The 27,476-nt window shown below is 47.2% G+C and overlaps 1 protein-coding gene across 1 annotated transcript in view; it reads left to right on the top strand.

Moving 5' to 3' along the window:
- Window positions 1–5,481: 5,481 nt before the first annotated feature.
- Window positions 5,482–27,476, top strand: part of pde4a (phosphodiesterase 4A, cAMP-specific) — a gene marked incomplete at both ends in the record, with an annotated part of 44,887 nt that continues 22,892 nt past the window's right edge. The window contains one exon of the mRNA XM_080009151.1: window positions 5,482–5,780. Within this exon, the coding sequence (XP_079865277.1) occupies window positions 5,482–5,780 (299 nt within the window). The remainder of the gene's footprint in view (window positions 5,781–27,476) is intronic.

Below are 27,476 nucleotides of genomic sequence, written 5' to 3'. Positions count from 1 at the left end.
GGAATACCATTATGATATAAACATACTAGTATTTTCAAATAAATGCTATGGTGAGCAAATAAATAGATTGTTCTTATAGTTAACTGTAGTGACGCTATAATGAATGCTCATAGAGGTTCTGGGTTATGTCTATGATATCTGGGTTAGAACGATGACGGCCACATGTACAGGCGTGTACCAAAAAGTGTGTACAGTCAATTCGCCCATTGGCTCATCTTACTCCACTCCTCCCCACTCCTGTTCCAGGGAAAAATGACGTTTTTTTTTTTTTTCAATTATTTTTAAGGTTTGAAAATGAAGGGAGCATAATGATATTATTAGTACGGCATGTCAAAGCCCGGGAGAAGGTCAGGGTTGTGCTGACATGGACTCTGATTAGCATTTTTTCCAGCTGCACAAATGGAGGGTATCGAATGGTCAATAACACAAACCAAAAATAAACAAAGACACATTTTTCAATTCCCTGAAGGACCGAGATCTATTTTTTAAGTCAAGACAAACTTTATTTATTGAGTGCATTTCATGGTTAAACAACTTGATGTGCTTCAGAGGGAATGAAAATAACAATAATAAAGATAATACAGTGCATCCATGTGTGAATAAAGGTTTTATTTGTATACATTTAACATCTAGGTTTGACATCTGGGGCTCTACTTGGCATCACTCCCACGTACGGTTGAGCAAGCAACGGCGCAGACTGGAGGCATATGAAATATGCGAGTGATGGAGTTGAATCCCCCCCCTTGGATAGAAGGAAAATCTTAAAATCAATCGCTGCAGTGGTGTATGTGCTTGTTGTTTTTTTTTTTTCTTGAGTGAATCAGAACATTTTTAAATAAACTGCATCCTTTTTTTTGATTAGACCATAGAAAAGAACAGTAAACCTAGTCTACTGGGAACAAAGGCGTGGATATGTTTTTCAGGGTCGCGGTGCGTTTAATGGTGCTGTTAATATGATTTTCAAAATCCAGATGTCGCATTAAGAATTATACAGAGCTTTCTGACAGGTTTCATGCACTGTGGGTGAAAGGGAGTCTAAATAATCGGTCACTTTTCTTTCTCTATGGTTTTATCTCCGACAACTAGTTATTCTGCTTTGCTTCTGCTTTGTATTTGAACAAGGTTTCGAGACATCCAGTGCTTTAGTTAAGGATTGTGGCAATAGAACTCAGATTCCCGAGTGTGATTGAAGTGCAAAGGTGTGAGTCATCGGCATAGCTGTTGTGGCGCAAGTCATTCTCCCTCATAACCAGACCCTGCGCCAGCGTGTCAATGTTTAATCACAGGGGTCCTCGAATTGACCCCTGGGTGACACCACACACCAAGTTAACTTCTTCAGACTTTCGAATTTCCAAGAGAAGCGTATAAGTCTGTCTCATTCACGTACAGAAGCTCGCCAAGTCAGAACTGGGCCATGCAGGCCTACCAATTAATTGTGTTTTGAGTAAAATATACAGGGTGCATTGAGTGTAATTGTTTTTAAATTATGTATTTCACGGGCTTGTCCATAATAATTGGCATTTGGTAAAATACTTGTGTTCAACCAGAACTGCTGATGATTGTCTTGTTGACTCCACTATGTAAGGAGCTGTTCAGACACCTGGCAAAATAAGCAATAACAACAAAATAATTGTTTCTATTTAGAACTGCAGCATATCTCCAACAATGACCCTTGTCTCACAAATTCACTGGCAGTTAAGGTTTTTTTGGTCTGATTCAAGTCTCTTTCTAATCATTTATAACTCTGGTAACATACATGTATACATGCATTGTTGTTGTAGTTGTCATTGTTGTTGTTATTCTTTTGCCAAAACACCAATACGGGCAACTGGTGAGTTATCAGCCCTGCAATTCTCCAAATCAGCATCGGATGGAGCCAACAGGCATGATACTTATCACGTATTGATTTGGAGAAAATACTTGTTTATGGCGATATAACAATGTATTTAACCAGCGTATTTGGATTGGTTCAACAGTGGCATCAATCCAGCATCATTTGTGGTGCATTATATGGAATCCTGCAATCTTGCTGGTGGTTTTTGAGTCGGTTACCAAACTGCGAAAACCACCGCCACTCCAATCGGCACCCTCTTCCACCGTTATGTTGAATAAGGCCCACTGCATCTCCAGAAGGCTCAACAGTGAGTTCCACAACCAGCCTCGGCCACATGCACAACCAGCACCTTCATTCAGCCCACCTCACCTCTGAAGGATAAATGAGTCAATAACAGGTCCGGTTGCTTCGGGCTTCTTCCATATTGTTTTTAATTATGAATCATTTGGAACCTTGGCCACCATACATCCCACATAAAGAACAAAAACAACAGCAGACATAGCGAGGGACCTGGGCTGGATTGTCGCTCACAGCTCCGTAAAAAATATTTTCATAGAAAAAGTTCCAGTTCCCGAGCTCTCCTCCGAAGTACCATTTGAAAACATGTTGAGAGAGGTCGGTTCGTGTCTTAGCTTTTTCCACGATGCATACATTGAATAATTGCCACATCATTTTATTTCTAAATAGATAGTTTCAGTATAATTTCTTTAGACTTTACGGCTTCCTGTGTAGGTGGCAATGCTTGGTTCAAAACATGGACCTAGGTGGATGTGTCCATTAATTGTCTAAAGTGGCACAGGATACACTGGCACCGAATTCATGCCTCCATAAATCGTAGCTTGTTTTCTATTTCCCTTCGTGCTATTCGAGTCTCAGTCCCTTTAACTATTTAAGTGCCACCCTAACACACACTGGCAGGGTGTTAAAACCAATAGCATGGAAAGAAACGTTTATTTAAATGCCTTCATCCAACCCATCCCCAATGACAAATACATCCCCAAGGCCACAAAAATAAGGTTTCTATTTTTGTCAAATTAAACAGTCCTTACTGGTTAGTTGTTGTTTGTTTGTTTTTTCGGTTCGTTTTTTTTTTTTTTTTTTTTTTAAGGGTTGAATTGGATCGTACAAAGGAAATTATGTCACAAACAGACTATCAAATCCCAGCATTTCAAATAGCGCCGCTATCAGACCCCAACCCCTTTAGCTCTCATCGGTTGAGCAATTCTTTGTGTTTACATTCAAGGACTCGCCCTCAGTCAGGCGGATGGAAAAAAGAATGGACGAGCAATTAGAAGGAGTAAAATCCTTCAGGTTTGACAAATCCTCGAGGAGGACAAGCACCAGTCGTGCATGGATCCTGTTGAGGGAGGGAGGGAGGGAGGGAGGGAGGGAGTAGAGAGAGCGATAGAGAGAGAGAGAGAGAGAGAGAGGGAGGGAGGGAGGGAGTACAGAGAGCGATAGAGAGAGAGAGAGAGGGAGGGAGGGAGGCATGTGGGCCATGCATCTGCATACAGTTTGTCTGACATATCTATGAATGTGTATGTACAGTTTATGTATTTATTTATGTATGTGTATATATACAGTAATACAGCATAGTATATGTATATATGGGTGCATTCGTGTGTGTTATAGCAGGACAGTGTACTTAATAATGTTAGATATCGTGTGTTACTGTTTCATTTAAAATTGTTGTCCACTGTTAATATTAGTACTTTTCTATCCTATCCGCACAATGAGCTTTGGCAATACTGTACTTATTTATGGTCATGACAATAAAGCCTTGTTGAACCAAATTAAATTGGGGGGGGGGGGGTATAGGGCCAGAAAGGGAGACGTGGGAGTGCATAGTGAGATAGTAAAGGGAGGGAGCAGGATGGGAGAGATGGTAAGGGGGAGGGAGAAAGAACGACAGAGAGGGAGGGGAACTGTATAGTGGAGAGGGGGGGCTTTAGTGGGAGGGTGAAGAGAAAGATAGAGAAGGGGGGATCAAATGCAGTGGAGAGAGGGAGAGCGAAAGAGAGGGGGGGAGATAAAGTCGATCGAAAGAGAGAGAGAGAGAGAGAGAGAGAGGGATAGAGGGTTTGAGGGGGAGAGAAAGAACAAGAGAGAGGGGGAGAACAGGAAAGGGAGAGAAAATGAAGTGGAGAGAGGGAGCATAGCGATAAAGAGTACAGAGAGACCGAGAGATGGAGAGAGAGAGAGAGAGAGAGATCGACGGGGGAACAAGAGAGTGGGAGGGGAGAGAAAATGTAGTGGAGAGAGGGAGAGAGGGAAGTATGAGAGAGCAAGGGTGAGTAAGGGAGTGAGATGAAGAAATGTTTTTCATAAGAATTGATAAAGAATTGGTGGAGAGTGAGAGAGCGAGAGAGAAAGAGAGAAAGAGAGAGAGAGTGAGAGAAAGAGAGTGAGAGAGAGAGAGAGAAAGTGTAGAGTGGAAGATAAAGGGAGTGGAGAGAGCGAGGAAGCACAAGAGAGAGGGGGAAGAAGGAAAGAAGGAGGGGGAGAGGGGAGGGACAAAGGGGGGAGAGAGAGGGAGAGGAGCGAGATAAAGTGTAGAGGAAGATATAAGGGGAGTGAAGAGAGAGAGAGAAAGCGTCTGAAAGAGGGGGGAGAAGGAAAGAAGGGGGAGGAAATGTAGTTGAGAGAAGAGAGAAGGGAGGGAGGGAGAGAGACAGAGAGAGAGAGAGAGAGAGAGAGACTGTGAAACCATCCAACCTCCTCATTTCCGCGGAGGAAACATTGGGAGGAACCGGGAGCCTCGTGTCCGTCTCCAACGGAGTGATGCACCGACCGACCGGCCAGGAGGGGACCGGAGACCGCGCGCCTCGATGAAGTCCAGTGTGTCCGGTTCCCGGTTTTGAGGAGCCATCCCGCCTCCACCGGAACTGACCCTTCCATGGAGGAGCCGCTCGAGGGTCGCGCGGGGCGCACGCACACACACACGTGAGACGCCGCGCAGCGTGCACCCCCCCCCCCCCCCCCCCTTCGAGCGCGATCGTTAAGCGGCACTTTGATGGAGACGGCGGGTGACGGGCAGACCCGCGCGACGCGCCGGCGGCAATAACCCCCTCCCTCCCCCCCCCCCCCCCCCCCCCCCCCCGCCACACGGGTGGGAACGGGACGGAGCGTCTCCGCGCAATAAGAGGCTCGTCGTCCATAGCAGCAATACATTCTGCAAATAAACGTTATGGATGACGGGGCGTCAAAGTTCAGGAGCGGCGGCACCGGCGGCACCGGCGGCGCGAGCCTCCCACCACCTGCACCGCGAGACCCATAGACCCGTGGCGCGCGAGGATCGCCGCGGAGCGTAAGCGGCGGCGGCGGCGGCGGCGGCGGGCAGCCCGGTTCTAACGCGGACCACCACCGAACACCGGGATGAGCGTCTTCTGGGTGAATCTCCCACTGTGACGGTTTTTGATGCTTTTCCGAAATCCGGAGCCGCCCGGAGACAACTGTGCGCTGGGTCACTCTGATTCCCCGACACGCGACCAAGTGACAGTGACGGACACGAGGCGGCTTCTGATCTGAGGTGGACCGGACACACAGCCATATTTACATCAACCAATAAGTTGAGGTATTATTAAAAAAAAAAAAAGGGGGGACCCGTATTTTCCTTCTTCCCCTTTTCGTTATAATTATCTTGCACTATGATGGAACCGCCACCCTGCTCCAAGAAGAGCCTCTCCCTGTCGCTCCCGGTTCCCCGGGAAGGGCAGGCGACCCTCAAGCCCCCGCAGCACCTCTGGCGACAACCGCGGACGCCCATCAAAATCAAACACCGGGGATACTCCGACACCGACCGGCACCACCACCACCGGCAGATCGAGCGCTCCAACGCCGTGGACACGAGCGACCGTCCGGGGCTGAAAAAGTCTCGGATGTCCTGGCCATCCTCGTTCCACGGCACCACGAACACGTCTATCAGCAAGAGCGTGGGGAATAAACGGTATGTTCTGGTGCAAACATTCCCAGTAGTAATAACAAACGCGCAGGCCCTTTAATGAGTGCACAATAACAACAATGCAGTGACGCCCCGAAGGGTTAACCGAGCTGAAGTGCCTTGCGTCGGGAGGCGGGACGCGTGGGCTCCCGGTGGCGGCGGCGACGATGCGTTCGCGGGCTCCGTCGAATGAGTTCTGAGGCGCGCGGCCGGACCGTGAGCGAGGTCACCCGCCCACTCGAAGGCGAGGAGCCGCATCGACGAACGCCAATAATGTTTTACAGTTGCGCGCATGTTAAAACGAAGGCGACCGGCTGATAAGGAACTTACGAGGCACTGTGGCTTTTAATGGCTCCAAAGGTCTAGTGGGTGCTGTCGTGCGTGCGCTGATCTACTGAGGTATTGCCATTTGCCATATGCCCGCTCAGGCTATATTGTTGTGGAGGTCCTTATCAGCTATAGTCAACATACACACTTTAAGAGATAAGGGCGTTATATGAAATGGGGCTGGGCGATATGTCGACATAACATCGATATCGTGATACTAAATTTTGTTTTGTTGGTCTGCGATTACGGTTATCATAATATCGTTCTATAGTTAAATGTAGGCAAATAATGCAATTTTCGGAACTTCCCACGCTGTTCAGGCTGTTCTCATCAATGCCTCGACCTGTTTGTCCGTAATACCCCGTCCGCAACGTCGTGAAATTATCCATATCGAGGTATTATTATATCGAGGTATTTGTCCAAATGATTCGGATTTCTGATTTTGCCAACACAGGTGTTTCTCGGAGACGATTCAGAAAAATTCCAAATATTGCTGAGGGGTAAAAGGTGGAGGCACCAGCGAATACTAGAACAATGTGCTACAGCATATCTTCCTGGAAATTATTCAGCTGCTAAATTAAAAAGGCATGGCCCGTTAAACAAGCAGCTTACTGCAAACCCTGCTGGAACGACACCGATAAACCGCATTAAAAGAGACGAACATGAGCAATCACGACAAAACAGCTCTACAACAATAGCCACAGGATATTATCTCTTCGGCCACCCTCATGTCCGTACATTATATATGAGCAGGTAAGCTTGTTCCTGCTCGGCTCCGTGTTAGCAAGTTCACCACCCCCAGACATTACATTACATTTAGCAGACACATTTATCCAAAGCGACCGAGAATTATTCAAACACTGACGGACGCAGCCATCAGGAGCAATTAGGGGTTAAGTGTCTTGCTCAAGGACACTACGGCATGCTAGCAGGAGGAGCCTGGGATCGAACCAGCAACCTTTAGATTACTAGACGACCAGCTCTACCTCCCGAGCTACCATCCATTATTATTATCATCCACATTCCGCCCCGGAAGCCTCCTGCAGAAGTCTGTGTAGAAGAGCAGAGTTGTGTTCGAGTGTTTGTGACTCTCCACCATGGGTCACTCTCAATTGTTTTCTCCAGTCACTTAAAAAAAAAAGACCAACTGAGCTGCTCCCAGAAGAGCAGGGCAGAAAACAGGGAGATTATTAAAGTGATAACACTGACTCACGAGTGTATCAGGCCCCTAAGCAGGCAGGCAGTGAGGGCCCTTTCCTGTGTATTGCTTCTTCCTTTTTTTTTTTTTTTCCATTTTATTTTATTTTATTTTTTTTGCCGTGCCACGGACGGCCTTCACGACTGGCTCTTGGGAATCGGCCGAACTCCAACTGACCGGAATTGAAGGCCTGGTTCGTATTTTGGTCCCCAGGATACGCTCTGAGGCAGTCCATGCATTAGTGCAGTGGGACTGACTCTGCCTGCCCTTCTGTGGGCGGTGCACCACGAAGCGACAGAACGAAAGAGAGAGGGAGAGAGAGAGAAAACTCTAACAAGCTCTGTTCTGGGAGCTCCGTGCGTGTGTGTGTGTGTGGGATTGTGTTTGCATTTATACTGCAAACAATAATTGATTTATATGTATATAAATGTAACGTTGTTATATATATATATATATATAGGGTAAGGGTAAGTATATATATATATATATAATATATAGATAAGACATATACAGTATATGTAGGGTTAGCATATATATATATATATATATATATATATATATATATATATATACATATACACCGATCAGCCAAAACATTAAAACCATCTGTCTAATTTTGTGTAGGTCCCCCTTGTGCCACCAACACAGCTCTGACCCGTGGAGGCATGGACTCCATAAGACCTCTGAAGGTGTCCTGTGGTATCTGGCACCAAGACGTTAGCAGCAGATCCTTTAGGTCCTGTCATACCGTTTTCAATTAGCTGGTTGACCCGGGATTTTTAATACCCGGGTCAACCCGCTAAAAATAGGCGATTGACACCTTCCCCATTTCCAGGAGAAATGCAGTTTTTTTCCGGTGTGTCACTTTCGAAATCACGAAACATGAACCGGATCGTTAAAAAAAATTTGCACGACCCAACACTACAGTAGAAGCAGCAGGTGCGCACAGATACCCTATGCTGCCGGTGCGCACACCGGTCCTCTGGTGGCAGGGAGCGGGGTTCTCCGCTGTGGTCCCCACGGTGCGATCCCCACGGTGCGATCCCCACACTCACAACATTTCACCTGGCCTGGCCTGATACACAGATATTCTTGTCGATTTATGCGGCAACGTCCAGAATTTCAACGCGCTTCGCATCACGCAGGTAAAGGGGCCAAAATGACTGGGTCGACGTGGGTGTCCTGTTCACATCAGAGCCGATCGGAGTTGGAGCCGATTAAAACCCGGGTCTATTGATCAATTTGACCTGGAACTGAGACCGGAATTTTTCCCTTCCCACTTGTGACGAATGCCGGACGTTAGCAGGTGTAAACCAGGTTTTTGGTGCAGTGGTAAAAGGGGTATTAGTTGCAAGGTGGGGCCTCCATGGATCAGGCTTGTTGTTCCAGCACATCCCACGGATGCTTGATCGGATTGATATCTGGGGAATTCGGAGGTCAAGTCAACACCTTGAACTCTTTGTCGTGTTACTCAAACCATTTCTGAACAATTTATGCGGTGTGGCAGGGCAAATTATCCTGCTGAAAGAGGCCACTGGCATCAGGGAATACAATGTTAAGGTAGGTGGTACGTGTCAAAGTAACATCCACATGAATGCCAGGACCCAAGGTTTCCCAGCAGAACATTGCCCAGAGCATCAAACTGCCTCCGCCGGCTTGCCTTCTTCCCATAGTGCATCCTGGTGCCATCTCTTCCCCAGGTAAACAACGCACACACACCATCCACATAATGATTGAAAAGGAAACATGATTCATCAGACCAGGCCACCTTCTTCCATTACTCCATGTTCCAGTTCTGATGCTCACATGCCCACTGTAGGCGCTTTCAGCAGTAGACAGGGGTCAGCATGGACACTCTGACCGGTCTGTGGCTACACAGCCCCATACGCAGCAAGCTGTGATGCACTGTGTGTTGTGACACCTTTCTATCATAGCAGCATTAACTTTTTCACCAATTTGTGCTACAGTAGCTCTTCTGTGAGGTCGGACCAGACAGGCTGGACTTCGCTCCCCACGCGCATCAATGAGCCTTGGGCGTCCATGACCCTGTTGCCGGTTCACCGGTTGTCCTTCCTCTGACCACTTTTGGTAGGTACTAACCACTGCATACCAGGAACACCCCATAAGACCTGTCGTTTTGGAGATGCTCTGACCCAGTCGTCTAGCCATCACTATTTGGTCCTTGTCAAAGTGGCTCAGATCCTTACCACGCCCATTTTTCCTGCTTCCAACACATCAACTTCAAGAACTGACTGTTCACTTGCTGCTTATATATCCCACCCCTTGACGGGTGACACTGGAATGAGATGTGCAATGTTATTCACTTCACCTGTCAGTGGTTTTAATGTTGCGAGTGATTGGGGTATACACAATTCAAGTGTACCATGTATTTGACAATGTACACTTGTGCAACACAGTGATGTGGTAGGAAGGTGTCAAAAACATCTTCTGCGCTGTGAGATACGTGTTTGTTGTTGTTATTTGCGTGCGTCTCATTGTGTGTGCATTCGTGATGGTGTGTCTGTAATATCCGTCTTCATTAGTGTGAGGTTGGAGAGACTTATGTTGCGTGGAGAGCTTTATTTCCCTTCTATTCATTTATTAGAACAACATACCGCCTGAACACTGACGTCTGAATAATAGAAGCCACGGCTGAGCCATGTGTATCCAGAGTCTCTTGTCATAGCCCAGGGCCGGCCTCGCATGGGGTCCGTGTCACGCACAGCTGCTCTCTGAAGGCCCTCGCCGGCCGCCGCTCCCACTCCCATGCCTCGCCTCCACCATTTAGTCCACGGAGATGGTGAGACGTTCTCCGCGTTGAAATGCTCCGTTGCGGACGCTGAACTTGACCATTGACCTTGGTGTTCGGAGAGTGCAGACAGATCGATGGCTGCATGGGGGAGTTGGCGGCCGGGTTGTTGAGACCTGTCTGGAGAAAAATCAATCGCCTTCTCGAGATATGTTGCTCACATATTAGATATCACCACCAAGAAAAAAAAACGGACTACGTGTGGTGTTACTACTGTGTTGTGTTAACACGCTAGATAGGCTGCTTGGACGGTTCCAAGTATCACCCCGCGGATCCGCCTTTGTCCGGACAATTTCCACCAACAAAATGGTGGCGTTGAGCAAAGGACACCCTTTGCCTTCCTGACTCGTCTTCCTTCTTCCCCGGGTCTTTTTTTTCATATGGAAAAAAGTCTCAACCCTCCGTTTGTCGGAGGCGTGCTCATGCTGCCGTACCAGTCATTACGTCCCGACGCCCCACTCAGGACCCTGGGAAGCTCCCGCAGAGGAATACACGACCGACGCCGAAGGAGCCGCGGAGCCTAGCTGTTTCCACTATTCTGTTGCCATGGTTACTTGTTTTGTACATTTGTAGAGTAGATTTCATTTAACCAAAAAAGGCAAAGCGGCTCGATCCCGTTTTTTTTGTGTCTTTTTTGTGTGCGGTGTCGATGTGATACCGTGGGACATACATTACGAGTCGCATGCATTCGAGGTCTAAAAGACTGTACAACAATCCCCCTTTACCAGTCGGGAAAGTGCCTTGGCTCTTAGTCACAGGTCTCACCACCGCTATCATGTTTACTCCCCTGCAACACTTTGAACCGCAGCCTCTCTTCCTCCCCTACCACTTCACATATTTTACACACCTGGTTTGAATTTCAAGCCGATTTCAGGGGCGATTGACGAGCCGTGGGTTTGCCTCTCCCCTATGCCGATCGGTCGCCCCTCACGATCCATTAGCGCGGGTCTCAGAACGCGAACGCCAAGCCTCGGGATTAAAACGAATGCGATTTCAAAACCTACCGCTGACGAAGCCTTTGTGTCGCCGTAGCCATCTGTGTGAGATGCAGGACGGTGCTCTTCTGTGAACACAGCGTGTTTACCTCGCAACCCCCCAGATCTAATTAGTATCTGGAGGCATTTCATAAACTGGAACGGCGCTCCGTGTTTAGCTCTGATGTGGGGATCTCAGGTTGGAGCCCTCCCCGGGTCCTTAGCGCCGACGCGAAAAACACTTTGTCGGCGCTAACAGTTTGCAGCCCTCCGGGTTTTCACTCCCCCCCCCCTGCGCTCTGCCTGTCCGTTGGTGGATGGTGCTCCCGTAGGCCTTTCCAGGGGGGCCCCCGCCGCACTTTCCGTTCCCGCGCTCCGCAACCAGCCACCCCGCCGCCGCCGCCGTCTCACTCAGTTATGCGCAGCTGCCGCGCCCGTGAGCTGGTTTCGGCTCTTCCGGAATTTTTTTTTTGCCTTTTTGTGACTTCCGGTCCGCAATTCCTTCACGATTGTGCTCGTTGAAACCCCTCTGCCGTGGACGGGCGCAGCTCATCGCAGCAGTAAAAATGTCAACTAGTGCTGGGAGAAAAAAATCAAACACCCCGATATTTTTCGACGAACACCTCGATGGTGATTATTGGATTATATTTTGAGGATGACTATTTGTGCTTTTACAAGATGTTTTCACACAAGAAACACAAGGGAACGGTCAGTAGTAATGTGGAGTTTATGGCCAAGCCGGTAGAGGCTCTAAATAAAACAGCTTAAACAGAAAATGAACTTGAGGAAAGAATATCACATCGCTGTAATGCAGCCTTGAAGACACCATTTAACTATATCACAATATTATAAAAATGATATGACAAAGTCCAAAATCCTCATATCAAGCTATCAATTATATCAACCTATTTCCCAGTCCTCATATAAATTATCTTTACATTTTTTTAAGCAAAAAGATGCTTATATATACATAACATTAAAGCAACAATTAGATAAAATGCCCCGGATCACTCGTGCTTGAATCTAAGCTGCTCATAATGGCACGTTAATTAAAAGTTGTAACCGTATCGGATCTACAAGTTCTTCACCGTTTAGCGCGGCCAATGGGGTAATTCATTCACTTGACCTCCGGGCGGTTATTATTTTATGATCATGTGCGTTCAGTTCCCCCGGTGGTCCTCAGTGGCTGTTCTCCGTTGGACTTGGACTCATCTCCGCGGATGCTCTGATAAGCCACGTTGGCACCTTTCAATTTGGGTCCTGCTTGTTCGTACTACTCCTTTGTCCGTTAAAATTACGGGCTTTGGTCATGGAAGCGCCCCCCCTCCGCGCCGGCTTCCATTCTCTCATCATCTTATTTCTCGGGACTATAAATGGGGTGGGAGGGGGCGGGGGGGTGGGAGGGTATTGATTCCATCTTTGTTTCCTGTCCCCTCTTTGTGCGTATTGTTCGGCCTCCCTCTGGTTCTGACTGAAAGCCTCGGAAATTCCATTTTGACCGCCTTGTTCTCGCTTACAGTATGGCTGTGTTAATCACGCGGCCGCTCTATCACGGATCTATCATTTCATCCCCCCCTCGACCTCCCCTGTCGAAACGCCGTCTCCGAGCCCCAACTGGACCTTAAATCTTAATATCCCCGTGCTGGTAGAATGAACTCCGCCCGTCGCTGACAGGCCGTGGCGTTTCCATTCTCTTCTCTCTTTTTTCTCTCTTCTTCGCGCAGGTATTCTTCCGTGAGTGATACCGTCGGGAATTTTCAGATGCACTTTCCGGCGAATGCCCCCCCCCCCCCCACCCGCCACCCTATTACAATTCCAAACACGTTCACTGGCGTGTCTTGTCAAATGTGAAGTGCTGTCGACTGTCGTGACAGAGGCTGTCAAATTAAAGAGGCGCTTTTTTTTAAAACTTTATTTATTTATTTGTTTTGGTGGGAGCTCCGTGTGAGATTCTCTCGTTTTGCGCGTCAGGCCGTTGGCACTGTGGGTAAACAACTTTCCGTCATCATATATTTATCAATTTAGCCTCCGCGTCCAACCAGAGCGTGTTTATCACTTCGATTTACGCCGGAGAAGAGTGAGCGACAGGTCGGGATAAGGACAGAACGCACTATCCTTGATTGAGCCTCGTTCATCATTTTTAATTCCAATTATGATTTTGTTTGATCGCCAATCGTCCAACCCCCCCCCCCACACACACACCCCCCTGCATGTGGATCGCTCGTGCTTTTTAAGTCGTGCTTATTATAAGGGAAGATAATTTGAGAAATGTATTGAGATTTAATGTTGTTTACTCGCCCTGGAAGCTGCTGGAGACTCACACCAGAGGATCTTGAACACCGCTCCTTCCAGGGATCTACAGTTGTTAATTATTTTTTCAAAATCCCCTCCATTACCCACCAGAAAATAAACACATCAGCATTAACAGTCACCATTAGGAAATTCATAATAGACTTTTTTCCTCATTTTACTGTTCTTCCCTTTTCTTGTAAAGGAACGTGTTCTGTTAATTTATACAATTGGAATTCCCTGTCTTCTTTAATCTATATTTCCTGTATTATCTAGTTGAATTAAATTGCATATGCAGAGTTAGACTAATGCCTTATTATTATACTTATTATATTATTATAATGATATATAATTCATATATAATTATGATAACAATATAATATAACTATTATATAATATTATTACAGTATAATTTAATTAATATATAATTTATATAAATATTGTTATTTTTGTTGAACTACGGTCCTGATGAAATCCTGAAATACTGTGGGAAAAAAAAAAGTGGTATTCAATCAGGGCTGTGAACTCCGCAATATTCTCAACAGGTTTGCATCCAAAGTGGCTTTCTTGAAATAGAACTACATTAAAGTCCTCTTTTGTCGTGATTCCCACGTGTAGCGCGGTCAAATCACTGCAACGTCAAGGTGTAAACCAGATTTAGATTGCGTAGGCTGAGACAGACCGCACGATGTAAGCCACCTAATCTCTACCACCGGTCCCCAGTCCCATTCTCACATTGTGGAGCCTGAGCGCAGAGCGTTTTTGGGGGGATGGGGTGGGGGTGGGGCGAAGGGGGTGGGCGAGCGCGATCTGTGTGAGTGAGCGAGACAGACAAATGCCTGTCAGCTGCATGTCACCGCACCCCGTCGCAAACGCACGTACAGTGGAGTGGAAGGAACAAACAAACACGACGCCCGCCTGCCGAACGCCGAGCGGAATGGGAAAAATAATGCATGAAGGGTACATCAAGGGCCCGCGCACAGAAAATAAATATTGCCCGGTATGAGTCAGGAACCCGCAACAACCACAGCAAAAAAAACAAAACAAAACAAAAAACCCCATGAAAAAGTGCACCTGGAGACCCAGGCGTAGCAAAGGATGAAAAGCCTGCATTTTGCCTGGTGCAGCCTGGCAGCACCAGCGCAGCGTCTCTTTTGACATATGACTTCCCGCTCTCCAGCCCCTATACGTGAGTCCCCAGGAGAGCATCCTCGCCCAACGTTGCTGGCAGAAAGCCAACCTCTCTGGACGATTATGAAAGAGCGGCGGTGCTGCTTAGAGAGGGAGGACAGATGGTCACGGCAGAATATGTCACACCACCCGAGCACACACACTAGCTCTGCGGGAGGCGGTATATACCATGTAATAAAGGAGCTTTGGAACCCCTGCTCATGGTTTTTTTATTTTTTTTATTTTTTTTTTAAATCTTTATTTATTTATTTATTTATTTTAATCGCAGTCATATCAGCTTTTGAACAATTGAGTAATTGGGTAAAAAATGAACACAGGATGTTTCATTCAGAGACTCATCTATTCAATCTTCATGGTTGTATCCAGGGCTTTTGGGTTCTGTTATTGTAGCATCATGATATATACAGTAAAGGCTGTCTTTATTCCTTGTTTACTGTCATGCAGCCTGCATGACAATAAACAATGCAATTTTCCCAACTTCATACAACAACAATTGCAAACTACGGATGAACGCTTCTCAAACATTTCTTGTGTGTATATATCTAATGAGAGCACCGATAGCCATCCCCAATAACCTCTTGTACTTGAACTTGAACTTGGACTTGATATCCCCTGGCTGTATTTGCATCTTCCTCGTCTTATATTTTCCAATATACGAGCGGGCGACGTCCACCTCTACATTCCGTCTTCAATATCATTGTAATGATTGCATGGGATTGCAGGGGCATCGTGTGTGTGTGCACAGTTCACTGCATGTTTCTATTTATGTGTACACAATGGCTTCCTTCGACAGATCTTTATGAATGCGGCGAGCACTTTGCTCCATGTCTAAGAGAGAGCGGGGGAGAAGAAAAAAAATTGTGATGGTTATTGCATCAGTGTTGTACGGACCGCCGAGGAAAACAAAAAGGAGCAGAAGCAGAATTTTTTTTGGTCCGAGAAACAAAAGAAAAGGGGCTCGGGCAGTCTGTACGGCTGCCATACAATTTGTGGAATCGCTCAATAACTGTACATTATGGATGAAGGTGAAGTGTTTTTAGATTAATCACCGTTGCTAACACGAGAAGCACTTGTGTAGTTATTATAAACCCGGCTTCTTCCCCTGTGGGGAGAAACACTCTCGAATTGTAGTTCCTCAGTTAAAAGTCAGGGGTGAGAGCGTAATTTGCCAAAGTCAGGTTTCAACTTGCCTTTCAAACTTAAAAGAATATATTCGCCCCAAGGGCCGGGTTGACTCTGGGCTTGTCAGGTCATGGACTCCTTCCCTGGCTGTACCATGTTTCACTACAGTGTGATTTACATGATGGGGCTTGATCACCTGCACCTCCATTTATTGGTATTGACGATTGGAACATAAAAATTTGGGTAGACTCTTTGTTTCAACACAATGGTTTGTGGAAACGCACCTAGTTGACATTTTATTCATTGCAACATTTCTATCACAGATTTAAAATTCGGATTGGAAATTTGGGTGGAAACATTTTACAAAAACTTTGCGATCTGCTCAAATATTTGCGATGAGACGGTAAAGTGAATATTGCAACGGCTCTAATGTCACGTGGCCTGATATTGCAAAAATCAACGATGTAAATGGCTTGTGTACGCCAATCATTGTGTTTATCATATTTTTATTGGAAAAAACCAAAGACTATCAGATATTGTCTTGCCATATACTGTATAATATTACAAATTTCGGCCATACCGCCTAGCATTAACCTGCTTGTATATACTGTATATATCTTTCACCTCACATTTTATGGAGGTGGAAGATGTCTTAGAATAACACAATATATCAGATAGTAGTATAACACGTAGCGTAACGAGAGGCTTCCACGCGCGGCAGCGGCGACTTCCCCGTGTGCTCCGACAAACGGAGAACTCCCAACCCAGCTCTCTGAGTCAAGCAGGTGGAAAAGGGGAAGCGACACTACGCGAAGAAGGTGTGAAGATAAGAGCATGGAAGAACATAAGGTACACGTGGCAAACAGAGGACAGAGCACGCGTCTGGAGAGCGTAGACCGAGGGTGGCTGCCATTACAGATCACTGACAATTGTGCATTTTGTCACGTCAAATTTGTGCCATGCGCCGGGTGCGATTGGTGCCGTCCGCCGTCACTCTTTTTGGCCACTGAATCACCAGCCAGTAGAGCACACGCGGAGGCCTGCCTTCCTCTCTGTCAGAGTTCTATAAATAGGGGAAGGGAAGGCCTCAGGCACCCAATGTAATGAGATTAAGCCAAACCAGTTTCATCTCCCAATGTTTTATTAAGCTTCATTCCAGTATCCATTCTGCATTTCCATATGTACAAGGGAGATATGGCGTCTGCGTGACGGACATGGAGTCCATGTGGAAACGTTGGTTTTCCTGTGCATCGCTTCTTGTTGCACTGTGCGGGTTCAGGGACAGAGAGAGAGAGAGGGAGGGAGAGAGAGAGAGAGAGAGAGAGAGAGGGAGGGAGAACCTGAAAGACATTGAGCATGTGTGCGACATCCTCGTTTTGCATCCCGCGGGGCATGGCACATCTCCTAAAGATGTGTTCATGATGATGGTAAAGCATTTGTCACCATAACATTGTGCTGTCACGAGGCTCCAACCACGGGGTTGAAATTGTCACAGCTCTCTCGTGTTTACACTTACTTTCTTTCCGTTTTTTTTTTTTTTTTTTTAACAGCGAGCATATTGTATATGTTGGAGGTTTCCGTGCTGCCAATGAAACGTGATGGTTACTGCAGTGCCGAGGCCTTTGAGCTGCTATTGTTTATTCCTGGTTCGTGAAAGCCAGGCACAGATCCGTTCTGGCACAGCTTTTGTGACTGAGCGCATGGGTGTGTGTTGTTTGCGCACGTCTGTGACTCTGTATGTGTATGTGTGTGTGTGTGTGTGTGTGTGTGTGTGTGTGTGTGTGTGTGTGTGTGTGTGTGTGCGTGCGTGCGTGCGCCTGTGCGAATGCTTTTGTGAGACGGAATGTGTCTGGGGACATACAGAGTGGGAGACATCCATTCTGTTTGGACATACTGCTGATTCACACAGCACATATTCCCCAACTCTGATGTGTTAGAACGGTCTGTTACTACACTGTTCCCACCGTACCTCACAGGCGTCATTAACCAATCACAGTCTCTTACTCCATCATTTTGCCGACAATTACACAGATCTCAGTCCCCCAAGTTCGGCGCGCTCGCTGTCAAGCGCAGCCTTTTAAGCACATCTGCCATTTGTCTCCCACATCCTCCTCCATTAGATATAATACTGGGAACATAACATTATCAATTTAATCAGCACTTGGCCTTCACCGCTGTGAGCGTCACCAAATCGAAGCATCCATCTGCGGTTGGAGAATGAAAGGCGGAGAGTAAGAGGGTACAATGGAGAGTCCTTTGTCATACTGTCAAGTCACAGAGAGGATACAATGGAAAGAACGGATCCTTGCATCTCAATGAGAACATTTTTGACGAGGCTAATGTGCACAATTAAGTTTCAGGGTGTGTCCCTTACTGTTTCCAGATTTGAATTAATGGTACACTACTTGTGATATTTAGTCAGACACCAGCACACAGCGACTGCATGAACACAGAAAGATGTGGAAAGTCGCCTCGTTCGATGGACTTTGATGTGACAACGGGAGAAAACTGGAGGCAGACTCTGTGCGCCTCATTGGGGAACATTCCAAAGTCTAAAATTAAAGTGCTTAGAACAAAAAAACAAAGGGTGACTATATCCTTTACGGGGAAAAGGTATGGATGACAGACAGCTTGACTCATCAGCTGATCTCGTCGCACACTTTGGCAGCCGACGGGGACAAAATAATCCCCACAGATAATCTCGACATTCCCACACTAATGACTACTTTACTGCTATCTGGGATAATCACACTAGATCGTCCTATTTTTCTACCATTAATACGATTCTCCTGCTTAAATCCTTTTACCACATATGCCGTAGTAGAGGAGCGGGATACACGCCAAATCTCACAAATGTTTTTTTTACGGGTTTCAACGGGGCACTCTGAAGGACAATGCAGTAAAGTGTGTTATCGAGAAAGGCGGAAGACGTTTATCAATGTGTTTACGCTTTTTTTTTTTGTTCATTTACTATACACACACACACACCATCATCATCAGCGATCACTCGGGGTCGAGTATGACTGTCCTCCTTCTTGGTCCTTGTGGGTCTTCTGGTGGGCGAAGAGGCCTATCCTGAAGCCGCATATTTTGGTGCAGTGTGGGCAGGGGTGAGTGGTGATGGTCGTGGGTTTAGTTTGAGCCTTTTTGGTGGAAGCTCTCTCTTTTCTGAGTCTGAGCTTGTCTTCTGCAGCACAGCTGAGATCGTTGTTATAAAGAGCAGCACCTTCCCAGACAATTTTTCTCCAAGTCAAGTCGCCCTATCGGTTGCTGTGTCCTCCCAGGTGTCAAGGTCTATGTTGCAATTTTGATGTTTGTTTAAATGTTGCCCTTATACCTTTTCTTTTGAACCTCCCGAGGCATCCCTATGAGAAGCTGGGAGTATAGGACTTGTTTTGGAAGACGAGAGTCAGGCATGGAGGTCCCTTTTTCTCAGTCTTGAGAAAACCCAGCTGGCACAACTGAGGCGGTGGATGTATTTCATCATCAATGTCAGCTTTGGATGATAGGAGGCAGCCGAGAGTGATTTTCCAGGTTGGTATTTTCAACAGACGTGATTGTGGGTAGGGCAGGAGTATTTCTGTTGGGTGGTGGCTGATAGACTTATGTTATGTTATGTCTTATGTTAAGAGCCAGACCAAGCTGCTTGTATGCCTTGGTGAAGGCATCCAAAATGCTCTCTAGGTCCTCTAATGAGAGGGTCACAAGGGCATTGTCATCGGCATACTGCAGCTCAGTGATGGAGGTGGTGGTGGTTCTGCTCTTATCCTTGAATCTGTTGATGTCCAGAAGTTGTCCCTCGGTTCTGTACAAGATTCACATCTGCAGATGTTTACCCATGAGATGGAGGTTAGCAGCTATGAAAATGAAGAACATGGTAGGGGCAATGACACAGCCCTGCTTGACTCCAATGTAGACTAATTTCCACTGCCACTTAGTACTGTGGCTGACATATTGTCATGCGGCAGTCTCAGTATCTGGAGTATATGACTGGGCAGCCAAATGCAGGACACAGACTCAGAGACATAGAAAGGAAGAAAAAGTTTACTGATTTATGAGGGTCTGGCATGGAGGGGAAGTCAGGGAGCAGGATCTGATGCAGGGATGACGGGGAATGGAGGTGCATAGTCGGTGGGTAGGGTAGAAGGGGAAATGGCAGCAGACAGGCAGGCAGGACAGCAGCCACGAGGGAAGATCCTGGGACATGGAGAAACGGGTAAGAGAGGAACAAACAGGACACAAGCAATCAAAGAGACTCGGATCGAAGTTGGCTAGTATGTAGTGTCACAGAGCTGAAACAATGATCTGGCGAAGAGTGGGTGAAGTGTTGGGGTGTAAATGCTGTAAAAGTGAGATGAGGCGCTAATTGTCTGCAGGTGTGCCAACTGAGTCACGTCCACGACAACATACAAACACAGAACCATACAGAGAAAGACAGGACACACAAGGAAAAGGAGGACAAATAGAAACACAAGCGAAACCAACAATTGGAGGCACGGCCGGGGTATGCCATCAGGTCCTGTCGCCTTGTTGTTCTTCATCTTCTTTATGGCATCCTGCACCTCTCTCTGACTGGCTGATGCTCCCATGTTCTCACTTATGGGATGTTCAGGGAGTTGGTCAACAGTTCCTGCGCCACACACAGAACAATACCCACGGGCGCTGTGCTTTAACAGCCCGGTGAGGTCCATACAGAGTCCTTCGTTCCCTGCCTCGACAAGGGGAGGGGCCTCAACAGCACGGTTGGTGGAGCCGGAGGACAGACTGATTGGCATTCGGGACACGGGATGCACCATTTACGCATATCTGCCCAAAGCAGGCCATTAACCACTGCAGTGTTTTATCGTGCCTGAGGTGACTGGCCATCGGGCTATGGTTAGCCAGGAAAAGCATTTCCCGGTGGCTTTTCAGAAGCAAAACCTGGGTAATTTCCTCTCCTCACTGAGTGTCACAGCTCATTCGATATAAGCTGTGTCTAATCACCGAGGAAAACGGATGAGTGAGCGTGGCATCTGGGCGCACCAATTCGCCCTAGATTTTAACTACCTGCTCAAAGATCATCTGTGGAGAACACCACGGGGTCCAGGGAAGTCCCCAGTGGGGACTCCTTCCTAACCCTGTAGCAACGACTAACAACACAGCGTCCCTGTGCCACTCAACATTTACATTTCCCTACCGACCGTAAGTGCACTCCCCCAGCCTACCTCATTAAAGTGTCATGTTCTAACCCTGGACAATCCTTACCCAAAATCAGGGAGTGGGACAGGCGGCAACTAACCACAGCCTTCACCTTATGCTTTTTCCCTTTGTAACAAATTTCAAGCCATACCATTGGATACCATGTGAGTCTCCACCCGTGACACTTCCATCAAACCTTCCGTCAAACCAGGCGTTGCTGGACCATCGTCTGAGTACAGCCAGAGTCCAGCAAAGCCTGATGTCTTCCCCCTTGTACTCTTACCGGTACGTTGGATGAACGACTCCATCCACCTGTCGGAGCTCCATCATGGGGCAGTCCCGCAGAACGTGGTCGGGTTTGTGCACAGCGCCAGCACCCCTGCCCAGGAGTTTGAGCAGCTTTCAGGTGGATGCAGCGGACGTTCTCCTCCAGGTTGCTTGGACGAGCTAGGGACCTGGCTAAGACCGTGTAGGTCCTAGGCCGGATGCAGGGCTGGTCATCGGGCAACTGTCATTCTCAGGCACCTCCTCCTCCCTGTGGCACTCCTGCCTCCTGGAGTCTGCGGTAGCACTGTGGCGGTGCATCCGAACACCTGACCCCTGCAGGAAGTGCAGGTTGGGGACTGATCCAGAGTTAGCACTAAAAATGGTGGCCTTTAGGCTGTCTGCAAGCATCAGGTTTATCGTTAGGTCATTAGCCGTTCATTGATGCCCACAGGGAGTTCAGAGAGTTGGCTGATGAGGCTGTTCTTAATGGCAAAACCCACACCATGGATCCTTGGCTCATCAGCAGGTTTTCCTTTCCAGAAGAAAGGATATTCGCCTTTCTCCTCCTTCAGCCGCCCTTCATCAACCAGTCGGGTTTCGGAGAGGGCTGCAATATCAATCTGAAATCTCCTTAGCTCTCTGGAAATGATGGCAGTTCATCTTTCAGGTCCATCACTGGATTGGTTGTCCATGAGGGCCCACATGTTCCAGCCTCCAATATTTATCTGTTTCTGTTCATACTTTTTGTGGCAGTTTCTCCTACCACGCACCATCCAAGTGGCATGTTCAGGGCTGTCCAGCACAGAGACACAGAAGATGGTGGGTTGTAAACACCAGTCTATTGTAGAGAGTTGGCCAGTTGGAATTAGCCAGGAGCAGATAGACATGTGTCATGACAGGGTTCCTATCCTGAATGTGTGTGGGGATGGGGGTTTTAACCTTTTGCTCATTTGACCAACCAACGTGCAACAGGTATGCAGCCACTCTGATCCCGATCACCAAGATCCAGGTCAGGTGTGGCTGCTCAATCCAGACCATCTCCATACCACATACCCCGACACCAAACTGAGGCAAGGGAGAATTCCTGGCCGAAGCCTAGCCCCCTCCCCCACCACCAAGCAGAGAACAAAAACATGCTTAAAACAGTCTCTGAAACAGGGTTCCTATAACTAAAACGACTGACTCTGACACAGGATTCCTATGCCTTAAATAATAAAAACACCGGACTCTGAAACTGGGTTCCCATACCTTATACAAACAATTGTCCACTAAAATTAACTGGTCCCCTTCCAGAGGACCTGGTTCCCCACAACACCACGGTCGACCGGCCTCCTTCCCCCAGGTAGCGGGTTCAGGGCCCTCCGGCACAGAGACACAGAAGCAATGGGTTGTAAACACCAGAAGATTGTAGAGAGTTGGCCAGCTGGAATTAGCCAGCAGCAGATAGACATGTCATGACAGGGCTCCTATCCTTAGTGTGTGTGAGGATGGGGGTTTTAACCTGTTGCTTGTCAGTCAAACCAATGAGCAACAGGTATGCAGCCACTCTGATCCCAATCACCTAGATCCAGGTCAGGTGTGGCTGCTCAAACCAGACCATCCCCACACCAGACTTTTGTTTCTGTTTCTGACTGTGTGATTGTGATCTCCCTGGATGTTGTAGTACAGGCAGGAGTTTTTGAGACAGGCTATTTTTAGGATACCCTTTGAGCCCCTTCCCCAGCAAGGGTGAGCAGAGTGGAAGGGACTGCTCAGTCATGGGTGCTACTGCCAAAAAAGTGTTTCTGCCTCAGTCGAAGAGCTTAACGACCGAGATAAGCCACCCGTCGCCTGTGTGCCAGGTTTTTGCTAGGACTGCCAGACTTCACGGCCCTGAAGGAACGGATGTTGAGCAGAGATCTTTTAACGTGGAGAGGCTGAAGTGCCTGCAGCAACCACAAGGTCCTTGGCAGAGGGGGGCCAGGTTCCAATGGCATTGGTCCATAACGAATGGGGATCACCCTCTGTTCCAGCTTTCATCCCCCTTCAGGGCTGTTCTGACTTGCCGTCATCCTCCACCAGTTCCACCATTAAGGTCTTGGTTGGATCACACTTCGTCTGGAACCTCCCCATCTACGTTACCGCCATGCGTGATCCTACCAGTTGCAAAGCTCCATACGGCATTGTCTCAGGCTCATTCAAACACACAAGCTTCACCACGGCAAGGTGGCGATCTGGGGAGAAGAACACACACACACACACACACACACACACACACACACACACACACACACACACACACACACACACACACACACACACACACACACACACACACACACACACACACATCGAGCATTTTACCCTGTGTGCAAATCGAACCTACATTTTGTCTTGGTCAGCTGCACCCAGTATCAAGCTTTTATGGAAATACTGCATTATATTCATTATCCATCGTTACGGCATAATAAGCGGCATAATATCTTTGTGTGGAGAAATTTGTGTGACGAACGAGATGCCAAGACTGCCTATTAGTCTCCATTTAACTTTGAGATTGGATTAGATGTGACGTAATTTGGAATTATAGAGGGAGGGAGGAGAAAATTCATCATTGGATAAATAGATAGATAGATAGATAGATAGATAGATAGATAGATAGATAGATAGATAGATAGATAGATAGATAGATAGATAGATAGATAGATAGATAGAATTTTCCAGCAACAAAAGGGTGGAAAGCCGAGAAAAGACAGATGGAGGGATAGATAGTGAGATGGTGAATAGGAACAGAGCCACAGTGACACAAAGGTAACTCTGGATGACTCACACTTATCTCTCTCTCTCTCTCTCTCTCTCTCTCTCTCTCTCTCTCTCTCTCTCTTTGTCTCTCTGTCTCTCTCCCTCTTTCTCCCACTTTCTCTTATCTCTCTCTCTCCCTCTCTCCCTCTCTCCAGTCTGGATTAAAATAAAAAGAGGCCCGGCAGCCCCAGCCTGCAGAGAGGGAGTTACGCGCTCCATCTCGGAGATAGGGTGATGCGCTAAAAATACCATTCCTTGTGTGGGCTTGTTGGGGGAAGGGGGGGGGGGGGGGGGGTTACAGATTTGGTGTTATAGTATAGAAGCCAACGCTATCATGAGACGCAACCGTTGAGATTGATCGTGTTTCAGAGCTTCCTCGGCCCTGTTGCTTTGCTCGTTGTCGCTACTTTATCGCGGTGCACTAATTAGGTTTCCAGGAAGCCTCTTGGTCTTTCTTTCTTGGAATCCCGGCCAGTGCAATTAAGAGGTAATGGAGTTGAATTCCTGGGAGGAGAATGTTTTATCTTGTGCAGCTCTCTGCTCTGGTGCCCCAATGCTGGTGCATCTTATTCCCAACCCGCCCCCTGCCAAAAAAAACCAAAACTCCCTTCATCATCCAAGGCAGATGGATACGGTTCAGTTGCCCTTGCATTACAGGGGCCAGATTCTGAAAATCACCATCTCACTTTTTGGACATTTTTGTGAGGAATTGCATTTTTTTAGAATTCCTAATTTAGTTGCAGAAGGCAAGCACACCACAGAGTGAAGTTCTCTCTCCTCCTCTCTCTGTCAGCTAATCCATTTGTTCAGCCTAGTCTCCGTCTCAGATTCTAGAACAACTGAGCAGGAGGGGAGCTCAGCTCTCAAAATTAGGGGTTGAGCGATACAGATACTGGTAGTGGGGTTTGGGTATTGGGTTGATGTCTTACTAAAATAGGGTATGAATATTACAGAATATCCTTAATTTACAAATATGACACGCTACACGATATGTGAAATAAAATTATATTATTGACTTGACTTTCTGTCCATGTTAGATGTTCCTTATTCGGAAAATGGTTTAAATGTCGAGCATTATGTTCTGTTAACCCTGAACAAATGGTCAAACTCTATTCTGTTCAATGGAAGTAATCAATCTGCTTCGGCACTCTGTATCGACTGACGCTTGATGTTTAGGACTCTCGATTACTATCAGTATTGAAAAGGTGGTGGAATAGGTCCAGCCCCAGGTGGAACTCAGACCTGTGCGGTGCTTCGTGAAAAAGTGAACATTCACCAAATAAGCCTTTACTTACCCAACCCGTAGTACTATTTGGTGGTAGACGTGTGTGTATACTGTCCTATATGTTTAAATAGATCAAGCACAAAAAGACAAGCTGTGTTATCATTATTGTGGTGTGGGGATGGGATGGTTTGAGCAGCCACACCTGGCCTGGGTCTAGGTGACTGGGTCCGGGTGGCTGCATACCTGTTGCTTGGGCTAACGAGCAACAGGTCAAAACCCCCATCCTCACACACACTCAGGATAGGAGCCTTATCATGACATGTTTTATCTGCTCCTGGCTAATTCCACCTAGCCTCCTCTCTACAATTAACTGGTGTCTACAACCCATCGTCTTCTCTGTCTCTGTGCCGGAGGGCCCTGAAAACGTCACTTGAGTGGCGTGTGGCAGGCAGAACTGCCACAATTATGTACGTTGACTATGAGCAGACCACACTCCAGGCCATCAAATCCACACTGACAAAGAAATATGCACACACCCCCAAACACACTTCTTCACTCGCCATCCGTCAGTGTGAAACGACATGTTAAATTGAAAGATTTTACTGATATATTTAAGGGAGAGTGCGGAAAGGTGGACCAATTTTACCTAAGTTTAAGGCAGAAATAAAACAGCATACAAGAAGCAATAATTCAGGAAGGTTCCTTTTTATTGAAAGGATGACAACAATACATACAATACAAACAGTCACAAGAAGATATCTTCACCCCAGTGACCTGATTCTTGTCAATGGGTACGAATCTGGGGTTAATTGACCACCAAGTAAAACCCTGAACAAAATTGCAAGTACGTAGAAGTGAAAAACCTTATTTTTCCAAAGGGAACTTTAAGCTTAGGAGCCAGTTTGTGTTCTCAGCCCTTTGCTGTTCTTTGCCATTTAGCAACCTCACACACATTGGCACAAAGCTGCTTAGGGACCGTTCTCTGCCTGACTGATTCAAATTCAGTTTCTTGGTAAGGAAAAACAGCCTTGACTGGTGTTTGGAATGCACTCAATGACAGTCGGCGCCAGAGGTCCTTGTGTCGTCTAAAATGGTGTCTATGAACATAACTTTTGTATTCTCTGCATTCAGTGCTCAGAAATTGGACGGAAGCCATTCAACCACCAAACTGGTTTACGGAGATGGAGGGTGTCCTCGGAGTTTAGGGTGTCAACAATCACTTAATACTTATGTCAACAAACATCTTATGTCAACAAACATAATACAAATACTTGACAAAGGTTCTTTTGGGGGTGGATGCTACTACTACAACAGATATTTGTGTCGAGTGTGAAAAACATTGGTGACAGGACTGCACTCTGTATCGAATCCGCTGATCAATCTGTCAATCCAGTGTCCGTCAGTGGATTTTCAGTGCCCTGTGGGCTAGTTGCTATGCTGTACAACCCACTTGTGGAAAGAAATCCCCTTTCCCTCGGGATTTTCCAGATGAATGTTGTCGTCGAAGAAATCAATTGTTGTTGATCCTTCTGGCTTCTTCCTGAAAAGCAGGTGCCTGCACTTTCCGAGCCGCCTGGTTCCTCTCGGCGCTTGGCTCTTGTGGTCAGGCTAATCTGCTGTAATCCCTGACTGTGTTATCGGACTGCGGCACAGCGGATGTCCGATACGATGTCAGGACCCTCTCCGACCAACCTGTCATTTCCTCAGCCGGTCAGACATTTTGGCCTCTCCCCAGCCCTTTCTTCCCACCTTTAATGTTGTCTCCTCCCTTCTGTCCTTCTCTCTCGGCTCCCTTTATGTCTCCGCAGCTGTCAGGCGAGTGAGGATCCAGAAGCCGAATGCCCTTTCTCTTGGCCCGCGTGGCTCAGTGCCAGCGCTTTCTCTTTGGAGCGGTAGTCTCCGAGGCGTTGTACAGTAAATGTCGGCTTTAATGTGCAAACAGGACCGAGCTTGACTGTGTCATCCTCACCCTGCAAAATGCACAGAGGCAAAGCAGAGGTGGCAAATCTGCCCTGGACATGTAATTTGATCCGTGTCAGCCCTGAGTATGTTGCTCTCAAAGCACTTAAAGGAAGCGCTCTAAGTAGCTCGCAGAGATCAGCTGCTGATTCAACCTTATTCAACACCAGCAATAGAATTAGGCTCTAATTCTATGATCGGCACATAAACTTAAAGCCTCCCCTCGAATGCTACTCACTAGTTGCGCCCCCCCCCTCCGCGATGCGTAGCAATCCGCCAGGTGCTAAATGCCTGGGTGAGGCACAGCGTACGTTTGGGGGCGAGGACGGGTGGGTGGGAGGTTGAGTTTGCACGTGGAAATAAGCATCTGTGGCTGCTTGGCAGA

This window comes from Zeus faber (genome assembly GCF_960531495.2).
Source record: "Zeus faber genome assembly, chromosome: 11".
NCBI lineage: Eukaryota > Metazoa > Chordata > Actinopteri > Zeiformes > Zeidae > Zeus > Zeus faber.
The sequence above is the reverse complement of the archived record's forward strand: the minus strand, read 5'-3'. Positions and strand labels throughout refer to the sequence as shown.